Here is a 13,475-nt window from a genome sequence, read left to right as displayed (position 1 = left end):
AGAAATATTGGAGGTCATAACACTCGAGATTATATTACAATCACAGCCATAACAAGTTGGTATTCTCACAGGTCCGATGAGAACACCCTAAGTTACTACTAAAGTTCATTACAAACCAGCATAAATAGTAAACTGAGCTCAGCAACTTATTTAGGAAAGTTCTACGCTGCTCGGCTCTATATTACTAGGGTATATCACTACTCCTCCGCCTCATTGTTGTCGGGCCCGTAGACTATCCCGTAGTCCACGCCTTCCACTCCCCCGGACATATCAGGTTCTTCATAGACCAACTCGTAGTCGCCTTCTGGTGCTCCGTCCATGGCCTCAACTTCATTTTCACAATCTAGCAAGGGTGTCGAAAGAAAGTGAGTACAGAGGTACTCAGCAAGCTCAAAAGGAAAAATGTGTTTGATGCACTAGCTACCACCATTGATCAGAAAATCTCAGGTCAATGCATGTTTCGCAAACATTTCTTCAAAAGGTTTATTTTATTCAGAAAACTATGCCTGCCGGTATTCACAGGTTGAAAAGAACTTCATGGAGTTCCTTTCCTGCCGCGTTCGTAGTTCCCTTCCTGGAACAAGGAGTAACTGCCACAGTTTGATACCCTCCGTAGAGGTGTGTTACTTTTCCCATAAGAGAACTTATCCTTGATACCAACCGAGACGCGTTTCTCGTCCACACTTCCTTGGTGTGGGTCCAGGTGTAAGATCCAAGCCAATCACTACCTTCTCCGCGACCCTGCATACCCACCCTTTTGTCCATCCGTACATCCCCAGTAGACATCTCTCGATCATACGGCTTTACCCCCGGTGTACTACGGACAATCCTTCATAGACGATAGAGCCTCTCATCCACACGGATGGGGATTTTAAAGGATTTCCCAACCTACTGCAGTGTTATCTCCAACACCCAGCCAGGCTCCACCAGGTCCGTTGATATGCAAGAGGGAAAACTTACAACTGACTTCCCCAGAGCCATTATACATCTTATGGTTAACGCAAATTGTACGGTGCTAGAATCACTAGACAGTATTGGTGATTAGCCCTAGATTTATAGAACCCTTGCAATAGAACCTCCACCATATCAACACATACCATGGTTCCATTGCCCACCACATAGTCATATTCATAATTGGAAAAGTAACATTTGCTTTTCATTGCAGGAATGATAAGTATAGTACTTTTGCGGTAAATTGATATAAAATAATCAAGGTGACATGAGCAAGAGTGAACTTGCCTGGTGACTGCGAGATAATGCGGTTCGAAGTGTTGGATTGAACCTGAACCTCGGGTTCTGTAAAGAAGCATCATTTTCCGGTAAAGACAATGTTATAAGATCCAAATGATGCATGAATGGATGTATTATTTTATGTTGAATCCCTTACCCCGACATGATTATTACAAATTTAGGGTTGAGTTAAGGATTGGTGTCTTTGGCGGTACTTTATAATTATTTAAGTACTTCAACATGGTTTTCTTTTCTCCTAATAAAATAATTTGAAAAATACTTGATATTTTCCTTTGGAAAATATTTATTTCAAATAAGTAATTTGAAAGAAATAGGGATTTCCATATTTTGGAACTCTTCATGAATTTTGAATTATTAAGATTTCCCCCTTTTGGATAATCTTAACTTTGAAAAGAAATGACTTGGAATAATAGAATTCCTTTTGAAATTATTTGAATAATAATTCCTTGAATTCATTTTAAATTTTTTCCTTGATTTTTAAATCCAAGGAAAATTGCAATTTAAAATTTAGAGTTTAAATTTGAATTAAAAAATTTCAAAATTTTAAATTCTATAACAATTCTCATTTCTTATTTTATTCTTGTTAAGAATAATTTGTTATTCCTTAATCTTATTTTCTTGGATTTTTGAGGTATTTTCCATTTATTTTTATTTGGTAGAATTCAGGAGTTAATTCGAAAACTAAAAAGACTAAAATACCCCTTGCCCAATTGGGCCGGCCCACCTCTCTGGCCCATTTGGATAGCCCACCTGGGCCAGTCCAAAACGGTTCGGTCGCACCGGTCCGTGTTCGGCCCACTCACTCGCTCGTCTCTCTCACGAAACCCTAATCGCTTGAGGCGATTCGCGTGGCGACTGAGCCGCCGCCATGGTCGCCACCGTGCTTACTGTGCTACTGCTTGTGCTGCTGTTCTTGCTGTTCATGCGATGCTGTTGTGCTATTGCATTTGCTACGCTGCTGTGCTTGCTATGCCCTACTCCTAAGCTTGTTGATGCTATGCTTATGCCTACTGGCTCCTTGTGCTGTGCTTGACCCTATGTTGTGCACTTGCTTACTGTCTTCATGTTCATATGCCTACTGGTTTGTTCCTATGCTCAATGATTTTCTCATAAGCCTCTCTTGGTTCATTTCTATGCTTACTGGTTAATTCACATGCTCAGTAGCTTGTTCATATGCTTACTGAATTTGTTGTTGACCTGGGTTAGCTCTACTGACACTTGTGGTGTCAATGGTTCTCACTCATGCCCTGTATAGGCTTCAGTTGATCCACTCCTTGGATCCTGGCTTCCATGTGATGCTCTGCTTGGTCTTGTGTTCGATTTACTTGAGCAATTATCTGCTAGTGGCTTAATTATTGGTCAATTTCTTGCTCAATGGATGATAGCTGTTGTAGTCACTGATGCATACTAATGATGCTTATGCATCTGGGTGTGTGTTGCTGCTGCTTCCTATAGCTCTGGACTTGATCTAGTGGCTAAGATGCAATAGTGCATGCTGCTGTTGCTTTACAGTGAGGCCTTGACATAATTCATGCATGGATTTGTGATGTATTCCTTCCTGGATGAATGGAGTACTGATGAACTTCTTATGCAGTGATGCTTAAGTGTCTTGCTATGCACACTACACCACAGCACAAAAATGCCAACCGACGTTTTAAGTTGTTGGTCGGTAATAGCTGTTTACGCTGATAGATTGTGGGTCGGGAATAGATAAATCTTCGATGTCAAACCGTCGGTCGGCACTACTAATGCGGCCATCGAACGATCGGTCGGGATCAAATGCCGACCAAGCCGGTAGTTAGGCCTCCTGGGCCGCGCGGACACGATTTTGTTTCGCGGCAAAGATTCCTTCCTTGGCGCCTCTGTGCGCGAAACTATTGGGAGAAAATCCAAGGCGTGCCCCGCGCGCGCTTACAACTTGTGCGCGCATGATTTGATATTTCCATGAGTAATTTGGAAATAATACAAGTCTGAATCCATTTCTGGATAGTGATGGCTTATATACTTGGTTAAATGGATGGATTTGTGTTTGTTGTGACCTCAGTAGCACAGCTACTGCTTGGTTGCTCACACAATTGCCTAGATCTTGTTGGCTACTCATCTCTGCTTGCATAATAGGACATCATACATGCTATGAATACCATTATGCTTGCTTGTGAAGAAATCTTGGGTTTTCTCTGATGGTTTAATAGCTAGGGTTTCCTTTGGGTGGTCTTTGGTAGCTTTTCTAACCTGTAAATCTTCTACTGGTGCTTCCTATGCATGTGTGCTTGCTTGTGTGCACTTCTGTGCATTAATCCTTGCTCATATGCACAAAGATAGTATCTGGATGGTTTAGGTTCTATTGGCTTCCTTTTTCTGCTAGTGATCCTTGGTTATACCAAGTGATGATCAACCCCTTGATAATCTGCTCAAATCATGACCTGTGTCATGCATAAATGATGGTTTGGATCCATTGGATCCAATCCAGGAACTTGGTATACCTGTCTCCAGCACCTAGATGATTAAGATCAACTGCAGTTGAGCAGTTGCTTGGTGTTCTTGTGACTTGTCCTTCTTCTCCTAGCTCCTGAGTGTCTTGTTCATGTTCCCATGGCTTCTGTTGGATTTTGGTGGGTTGGATTTGTTGGATAAGTGGTTTCTGGTGGTACTTGTGTTGTTCTTGAGCAAGAACTGGATGAGCACTTGCTGTTCTTGGATGTGGCTTGCCGAATGGTGACCTGGTCGACTGATGCTTGGTTTCTAGGGTTTCCATCCTATTTATTCCTGCTGCACTTCTTCTCTGGCTGGGACACACAGCCCTGCTTGGCTGGTGACTCACTAGTGTGTGATGTGCTGTTGCTGCACAACTCCTTCATGAGCTGTGAAGCTTTGTGGTGAAACTTGAGCCCCATGGTGTGCTCAAGTTTTGTTTGCTGCTGATCCTATCCTTGTGCTGTCCAGGATTTTGGACAATCACAAGTGTCAGTGACACTTGGTTCACCCCCTGGCTGGTTACTAACTTACTATTTAACCCCTATATAGCCTTGTCTCTCTATTTTGCAAGTTTTGAAGGTGAATATGACTTTAAGAATCAATCCTTCCAAGACATTAGTTTTAGGATTTTAGTCTAGGATCAAATAATGTAATCTTCTTTTCATTTTCTGTTTATATTCATTCAATTCTTGTATCAAGAATATTGTAAAGACTTTGTATTTGTGTGTGTATGATCAATAAAGCTCAAATTTTACTTATGAGCTCAACTTTGTATATGAATCAACTATTTATGAATGTTTGTATATTTATATTTCAATTTGAAATTCAAAGTGACATGAATTGATTAAATGTGTTTGAATTATGAAATGTATTTGAATTCTAAATTCATAATTCAAATTCTATCTTGTTTATCATTTCTTCTTTGAGTTATAAATTCAAAATAACTTGTCAAATGAAATCAAATCCCAAAATCAACAAGATACGAAATAGATCATGTCAAAATTTCATAACTCACATTGCCTAACCCTAATTGCAATTGAGAGAGAACCTCGATCCCTCTTAGGTTTAGTTGCAATAAGGCGCGAAAATTTCCCTCGTTTTGCGATGAAATGCACATCCCATTTCTAAATCTACCCTTAGATGTTCCTATGTTCTGGGTTATTACATATTGTCTCTGTGTTACTGCTACTGCTGCTGTGTTACTATTGCCATTGCTCTCATATTACTGGTGCTTTCACATCACCCGTGTTACTAGTGTTTTTCCATGTGTAGCTGAATTGACAACTCTGCTGTTAAGGCTTAAAAGTATTATTTGTCTCCCCATGTGTCGAATCAATAAATTAGGTTTTACTACCCTTGAAGACTGTTGCAATCCCCTATAGTTATGGGTCATCAGTTAGGCCTTCGTGGCAACGACACGCCTCCAACGTAGACGTACTTCCGCTTAAAAGGAAGGAACTACGGGAATCATCCCTTTGTGTCTCTGTGTGCTCCACTATTAGTTACTTCTATCTTTTATTGCTTTGTTATATCTTGCTTAGTGATATCTTGCCTACTTGTGTATCTTATCATCTAGGTAAATTGACATAGTTGTATATCTAGAGAATTTATCTTTGTGTCAAGCCTAAATTGAAAAAAAAAACTAAAAAATAGGTAGCACCTATTCATCCCCCTCTAGGTGTGGCATACGATCCTTTCAGAGGGGTGTAAACGGATAGGATAATTTCTGCATCGAAAACAACCCCGAATCCATTTTAAGGTATCCATATCTAATTTTAATAAGCATGGCGCATAAAGATATCCGATTCTGAAGAGGTGCTCCGAATATGGTATATGATATGGTATAGAAAATAGCATGCGTACATGGATTAGTCGAAATTTAATTAGGATAATCCGAAGGTTTTAAATTGGATGATCTGATTTTTTAGTCAAAAGCCAAGGCCAATCTTGCAAGGTTAGTAGATATTAAGTTACCAACTTTATTTGGTGACCATGTTTAGCTATACATTTCTATCAATGCTTGAGTTTTATCGCATTGTGTCTCTTTTTTCTTAACTACATAAGACCGAAAGTTTAAAATCTCTCTCAAGATTTACAAGAACTATAAGTATAAACACATATCAGATTTATTTTTATTTCCGGTCTGAATCTGCCCCATTTCTGATTCGAATTCGCCGTTCGCTATATCTGCATTAGAATTCAAACCCGGTCAATATCCATTCCGATCTGAATCCGAAAAAAATATGGTAAAGAATAGGGTATGAGCAAAATCCAATCCGATCCGATCCATTTACACCGCATCACATGCATCTCATTGCCATGCGACTTAGTTACAAAACTCGTTCTCTTTTTAAGAACACGCGCAAGCCTCGCGTGTCTTCGTTCATTACAAAACTCGTTCTTGGCAGGCACCAGCCCGTTCGTTGACTACTGACTAGTTTTGGAACAGATGCAGCATGGAGTACTATATTTGCTTCGATAACTCTTGCGTGGTATTATTCTGCCTGAGCTGGAACCACATTATAGAGTTGACCCTTGTGATAATAAATTCGAGGCGCCACATCCATGTCATTACCATGCCTCTGCATGGTTTACAAAACTCATCCTTTCGCACGCACAAGCGCGACGATCCCATTCCCATCATTCCCATCCCCAGCTCCAGCTCGCAGGTCGAGACGGCAACGGCGGCCGCGACCTCAATGGGCGCTCACCCTTACTCGTCGCTGGAGGACCTCCCAGGCTACGTGCCGCCGCGCCTCTCCCTGTTCGAGATCGCCGGGCCCTTCCTCGGTGCCTCCCTCCTAATCCTTGCCACCGTCTGGCTCCTCTCGGGTACAGTACAACCACACTCCAGTTGACTACTGAACTGCCCCTTCGGACCCGAGATCTGACCGTAGTTTCGCATTCGCAGGGAGGCTGTCGAAGGCCGACCGGCTTCTCATGTGTTGGTGGGCGTTCACTGGAGTCACCCACGTGCTCTTCCAAGGATTCTTCCTCTTCACCCCCGATTTCTTCACCAGGAAGAACCCCAACTACTTCGATGAACTCTGTAAGTCCCCATTTTCCCTTCCCACGTCACTCAGTTTTCATTGTCCCTATTAGTTTGGCTCCGAATCTAGATCAACCAAGCAAGATTGAGTTTTGCTGAGGTTGTAGTGTTCTGTAACTCCGCTGTCTTATGCAGGGAAGGAGTATAGCAAGGGTGACTCCAGGTACGTCGCCAGGGACACCGCCACCCTCGCCGTCGAGGGGATCATGGTTCTGCTGCAAGGCCCTGGGTCGCTGTTTGCAGTGTATGTCTCATAATCTTGTTCCTATCCTATCTATGATCCGGTTTTTTTTGCCAGAAATCTACCGATCTATTAATAATTATCAACAGTAGTACAAATAGCCTAAAAAGTAAAGAAAATTACAAATTGGTAGTCGGACCACCTAGTGACGACTACAGACACTAGCACGAGCCAAAGGCGCACCGCTGTCCTCGTCCCTCCATCGCTGGAGTCAAGCAAAGCTTATCATAGTAGAGGTTGTTGTAGTAGACAGACGTGAAGTTGTCGTGCTAACGTCACAAAGAACCAGCGCACCAGAGCAGCAACCATCGCCAATAATGATAACCGTATATCGGTAGAGACTGATCTAAAACACTAAAACCTATCGGATCCCAAGAGATCCGACGGGTACACAACTCCACACATCCTCCGTCAGCGTTAGATGCACCACCGAAGCGAGGATAGGGCGGGGAGAACGTTATTCAAACTTCAGATATAGCCACCGCCTCACCATCTCAAAAAGAGACTAAAAACAAACTAAAGTAAGAACGGAAACTCCTCACCGGTGAGTGACCGTGGTCCACCGCACCTCCAAGGCCCCAAGACCACCGGAGGCGGAGCGGACCAGTAGTATCACCGGTGAGAAGGTAGGAATCCTAGATGGGTTTTGTGGCTTTTTCCGCCGGCTCCTGTTGTTTCCGCTACACGTACCCTTTCCCTATCTAAGATCCTTGATAGCAGCAGCAGCTCCCTCTGTTTCTTGTCCCGTCACTCATGTCATATGGGGACTGTATGTTCAGACTTTGTGGGTCAACTCGCTCTTCTCTAGTTACATCTTTTTTTAGCACTATTTTGAGAAAGTTAGAACTTGTTTCAGGAAAGTGTTTTGCAAATACTCCATCCATCTCTACATCCGAATTTGGATAATTTCGCGACATCCTTGTTAGGATGGAGAGAGTACTACAAGCTCATTTTCTTCTTGTCTAGTGCAAGTCCATTGCCAAGCTGATACATATAATTACCACTTCTAGTTTTTGTGGTGAACTGGTACTTCTATTTTATCTTGCCAAAACTTTGTTGGTTGCAGCTATGCTATTGCATCGCGGAAGTCATACAGCCTTGTCCTTCAGTTCGCCGTGAGCCTGGGTCATCTCTATGGAAATACTGTCTACTATACTACTGCCTATTTGGATGGCTTCAACTTCTCGGCCAGTCAATTCTACTTCTGGGTGTATTTCATCGGAGCAAACAGTTCATGGTTCTTGATACCACTACTTATCGCCAGAAATAGTTGGAAGAAGATATGCGTCGCGATTCATCAGGCTGAAAAGGTGAAGACTAAGTAACGCATTGGATAGACACGGTTTCTGCTACGAAGAAACACAGTGCTAGACAAAACATTATTTTCTCAAGATATCAACTTTTATGTTTAATAGAAATCTACTTGCTTGTATTGTACCTTTCTGAAACAACAGTCTCTCCAAGACTCAAACAAGTTTGTAATCCCGGTTTCAGCTTTTGTACTACCTTTTAGCAAACAAGAATGGTGAAGCTCATTCTAGTATGTGGAACATGATGCCTTAATAATAATTCGTGTGATGTTGATTAATTATTGCCTTGATGATTTCACCTTGGTTACGTGTAGTTCACAGCTAGCCTTAAAATATTTTCACCCCTCTTCGGTAATCAACAGCCATATCTTGTGGATCTCGGCGAAATCTTCACCTTTATGAAATTTTTTTCTCACTCTAATTTTCAAATGATGAAGTCCTTGCTGAACTTGACGATAGCGTGGATGTTCACCAGATTCATTCTGAGATATTCGTTATTGTAAGTGCCCGAGAACATATATCTTTGGTGGAACTTCTGAATGAGGAGCGTGGCCAAATGTTCTTTGCCAGGGTCCCTTATGTTATGTTTGTTGATTGATATGTTTCTCAAAAGATGCATGCTAGGTTGTGGACGTAGCCCGCTGCAACATCCCTAGGACATGTAGGCTCACCACTGTTGGGGTCCACTTCATCGACTTCAAGTCTTAGGGCCGGTACCAATATTGTTTTGGTGCCTCTCCTTTCATTGCCTCTCAGGTTGGCTACCATCTGTGGGTTCTCCACCTGCATAGGTGGTCTTGTTGTCATCCCCGCCATCAATGGTCCCACCCCCATCACTGGCACTAGTGGTCTCGTCGCTAGCAGTGCTTGGTTACAATCATCCATGTCTTCGCCATCATTACCATGGTTGCTATCAACCATGTCATGGAACAAAATAGGTTGTGACCCTCCATCAATAAAAAAAATGTCATCGGTAGGTTTCCGAAGCCATATTTCCTTCCTGTTCGAAATATACATGTTCACACTAGGGAGTAGTTAGTAATAATAAAATTAATAAAAAAAATCGGCATGACGCTTGCTAAAAATTGGACCTACTAATTTGAATTAGCAACTAATGTGGATTCCCCGTAAAAAAGTTGAACATTGGCTGCATCACTGACACGGTAGTTTATTTTTCAGAGAATACATGCAAGCAAAATACTACCCTCATGGAGACCTTATTAACGCTGTCCACAAGCCATATTTCCTTCCTGTTCGAAATATACATGTCCACAAGCAAAATTCTTCGTTTACATGGAGGAGTATTATGCTAGGGTTGAAAACATTTTAAGAGATGGTGCATTTGTATACCAGGAGATGGTTCAACAATTGGCATATGGTGGGCTAATTTGGTACCTTCCAGCCCTACTAGGAAAATTCTTACAACGAGAACATTTTGTTTTGACGTGGAACACCTTCATTCCATTAAACTTGAATGGCATAGTACGTCATTTTACAGAGCCCTGCTAACCTCAGCAGGTACACGATCACTTGTTGGTCATTAGACACTCCAGCCAGACCCATTGCAGCTAATGCATGGGCTGGTTTATTACACACACGCGGTACATAGGTGATATGGTGATCGATAAAAATAGTTCGCAGCATGAATTTTACTTCACGGAAGAGTGCACGAAGCTCAGACGAATCATACTCAGTTGATGTAAGGGCCCTTTGCAGATTTTGACAGTCCATTGCCACAATGATATGTCCAAAACCGAGGCCCCCTCAGCCATTTGAATCGCCTTCAGGACTTGCGACTGTTGCAGTATGAAGTGCATCAATAGCAACAGGGATGGTAAAAAAAGTTAGTTATATAAACTTCCAATCTTTTGCCGACGGAACTAATAGGCAAATGGGATGAAGAACACTAGGAGCCAGTGCGCTCACCAAAAAGGAGTCTTATAAACATTAAAACTACTAACAAATTGGTTGATGCTCAAAGGGGCTGGGAGTAATATTTTTACTTGTTATAGCTGGAACCACATTATAGAGTTGACCCCGTGTGATAATAATATGCTGGCACCACATGCATGCCATTGCCATGCAGCTACCATGCCTCATTATCTATTTATCTGTACTCTGGGTTACAAAACTCATCCGTTGGTAGGCACGACGACGATCCCATCTACCATTGATATTATATAGAGTATGCCTATTTGTTAGAGAAGAGCAATGGGGCACCATCATGAACCATGCTTAATCATGGTGAAAGTTTCAGCAAAGAGCATCCTCAGTAGGAACAGAGAAAAGAACAAAAGGGAGAGTGAGTGGAAAAAAAAAGAGAAAAAAAAGTGAGAGCGAGAGGACGCTCACCGTCTATTGTCTATGTTATCCCGGTCTGGATGGCCTATAAAGTTGAGGCCAAAAATCTCTTAAGGTCCTTTGCACTAGTGGAGAAGAGGCCTTTGGTCCCAAGCAAATGTCCCAGTGCAGAACCAAACCGGGACCAATGGGGGCATTGGTCCCGGTTCGTTTTGCCCAGGGCGACCCCACTAGCTCAGAGCTTGTCCGGTAGTGGCATTTGGACCCGGTTTGTAATACAAACCGGGACTAAAGGGTCCACGGCAGGGCGCGGCAGGCCGTGTCAGGCGTGGAAAACCGTTAGTCCCGGTTTGTAATACAAACCGGGTCCATAGCCCCCCCCTCTGGACCCGGTTTGTATTACAAACCGGGACAAGGTCCCCAATCTGGCTATATTACCTTGCCCTGCGCAAGTGTGAGCCACACTTGGCCATTTTTTCACTTTCTTCACAAGAGGGGTTTGTATTGCTCTCCTCTCTTCTTCACATGCACAAGAGGTGTTCGATGAAATGCTTAAGAGGATTTGCCACTTGAGTTTACACAAATCAAGCCACACTTAACTTGCTTTTTTCTTCTTCATCGAGGTTAACAACTTTATCCTTTTCATCCGTAATTGATAAAATGCATGTGTATATATACATCGTGATGTTCCGTAATGGTTTTGATCAGCTAAATTATATCATGCAGATGAATCGGCAATGGATGTACATTGACCGACGGTTTGACGAGTTCACTTCGGGCCTGGATAATTTTATGGCTGTGGCGGAGGCAAACAAACATGGTGGCTTCATGAATTGTCCATGTGTCAACTGCAAGAATACCGTAAATTACGCTCACTCGAGTCTCATTCACAGCCACCTTCTGCGATCCGGTTTCATGCCCAGTTACTATTGTTGGACCAAGCACGGAGAAAGAGGGGTTATGATGGAAGACAATGAAGAAGAGGAAGAGGATGATGACGGTTATCCTAATTTCCCTGAATACGATGATACTGCAGAAGGCAATGAAGACAATGAAGTAGAAGATCAAGAGGCACCAGATGAGCCTGCTGATGATGATCTTGGTCGGGCCATTGCTGATGCAAGAAGAGAATGTGAAACTGAAAAGGAAAGGTTGGTCTTAGACAAGATGATAGAAGATCACAACAATTGTACAAGCGCATGGAACCCAAAGTGAAGTAGTGAGAGGTATAGCCCTTAGCATCAGGAGAGTGAGGCAATATTTACTTATAAGAGGTCAAACAAATGAATCAGAGATATATCTGAAACAAATAGATATATGGTACCCCATCCTTACCAGTATAGTTGACATGAATTGAATATTTCAAAATTTCACTTTATGCTCTCTTTACTTTTTACTTTGTTGGAGGACTAGCACATATATTTCCTGCTTACTTTCTTGTGTTCAACAGTGAAGAGTATCTAAAAAATCAAAAGAGAGGATAAAGAGTCTTCCAAACAATCCTATATGGTTCTCCTAAGCATGATTTATGGTTCATAATACTTCTCATTTATGCTTTGCTTATTATCATTTTTTATTGACTGAACCTTGTAAGCACTACTAGGAATTATCTTATAGCCGCACTTCTTACCGCCGGCGAGTACGATTTAAAGATGCCGGCGGTAAGGCCTTCCAGGGTCGCCTCACCTTACCGCCGGCGAGCTTGCACCAAAAGCGCCGGGGGTACCTGCATTATCGCTGGCGAATCGGGGACGTAGGTGCCGGCGATGTGTTGGGCCGCGAGGCCACTGTTCAGCCGCGCATTACCGCTGGCGAATGCAGCCATAGACGCCGGGGGTAATGGGCCTTAACACTGGCCAACGCAGGCGTAGGAGCCGGGGATATTTCGCCCCCGAATTCTGTTCCGTGCAGGCCTACCTTCTCAAGCGCACGTCTCTCTCTCTCCTCCACTCATTCATTATCCCCAACCGCACCTTCTCATCCACAGAACTCGAACCAGAGCGAGCGGAAGGAGATCGTGCAGAGTCCCTGGGCACGCTGCATGCCGTGGTGGTGGACCGCGTCGGCGTGTCCCCGTACCAGATCTCGGCGTCGCTGGCCCGGCCGTGCCGCCCGCGCCGCACCGCTCGACGACCCCGCCGACCTCTGTCGTCGTCGCACGCGAGGTGCCCGGCTGCTACACGTGTTCGCCGCGCTCCGCCGCCCCCGCTGTGACCGCAAGGCCATCGCCGGGATCCTCCTCTCGCCCTCCCAGCAGCCGCCGCTGCCCAAGAAGACCCCTCCTCGTCCCCCTTCCCCGGCACCGTCCCCGCCGCCGCGGCGGACCACCAACCCCGCCTACGTGCCGCCGCCCAAGACGACCTGGATGCCTGTGGCTGCGAGATGCTGCTCGCGTCCCAGCCGCTGCGAGATGCAGCTCGCGTCCCGGCCGCGCGTGCTGCAGATGGCCTGGACCACGGCGACCTCGACGCCGACGGCCGACCTGCTGCTTCGCCTCCGACCACGACGGGTTGCTGCTCGCCGAGCGGCCGCGCTCCGGCAATTGTTCTTTTTTTTAAATCGTAAATAACATACCGCTGGCGAATTGGTTGTAATCGCCGGGGGTATAGTCATATTACCGCTGGCGAACACAAAGACGCCGGGGATAAGCCCTTACCACCGGCGAGGTGGTCGCCGGTGAATACGAAGGTGCCGGCGGTGAGCCTTTCCAGTGCGTCGGCGGTAAGTCTTTTCTTAGTAGTGAAGATTTTTCATGATTACTTAGAAGCAATATAATAAATTCCAAAGTTCATGTTAGTTTTATCACCTTTATGCTCGAGGACGAGTATAGGTTAAGCTTGGGGATGTT

General features: G+C 44.0%; 1 protein-coding gene across 1 annotated transcript; it reads left to right on the top strand.

Moving 5' to 3' along the window:
* The first annotated feature begins 6,425 nt into the window (after positions 1–6,425).
* Positions 6,426–8,341, top strand: LOC124659675 (probable 3-beta-hydroxysteroid-Delta(8),Delta(7)-isomerase). Its single transcript, XM_047197502.1, has 4 exons — positions 6,426–6,579; positions 6,638–6,775; positions 6,911–7,019; positions 8,083–8,341. The coding sequence occupies exons 1-4, from the start codon at positions 6,426–6,428 to the stop codon at positions 8,339–8,341; spliced, it is 660 nt and encodes a 219-aa protein (XP_047053458.1).
* The last annotated feature ends 5,134 nt before the right edge of the window (positions 8,342–13,475 follow it).

Source organism: Lolium rigidum, chromosome 6 (assembly GCF_022539505.1).
Source record: "Lolium rigidum isolate FL_2022 chromosome 6, APGP_CSIRO_Lrig_0.1, whole genome shotgun sequence".
Classification (NCBI taxonomy): domain Eukaryota; kingdom Viridiplantae; phylum Streptophyta; class Magnoliopsida; order Poales; family Poaceae; genus Lolium; species Lolium rigidum.
The sequence above is the reverse complement of the archived record's forward strand: the minus strand, read 5'-3'. Positions and strand labels throughout refer to the sequence as shown.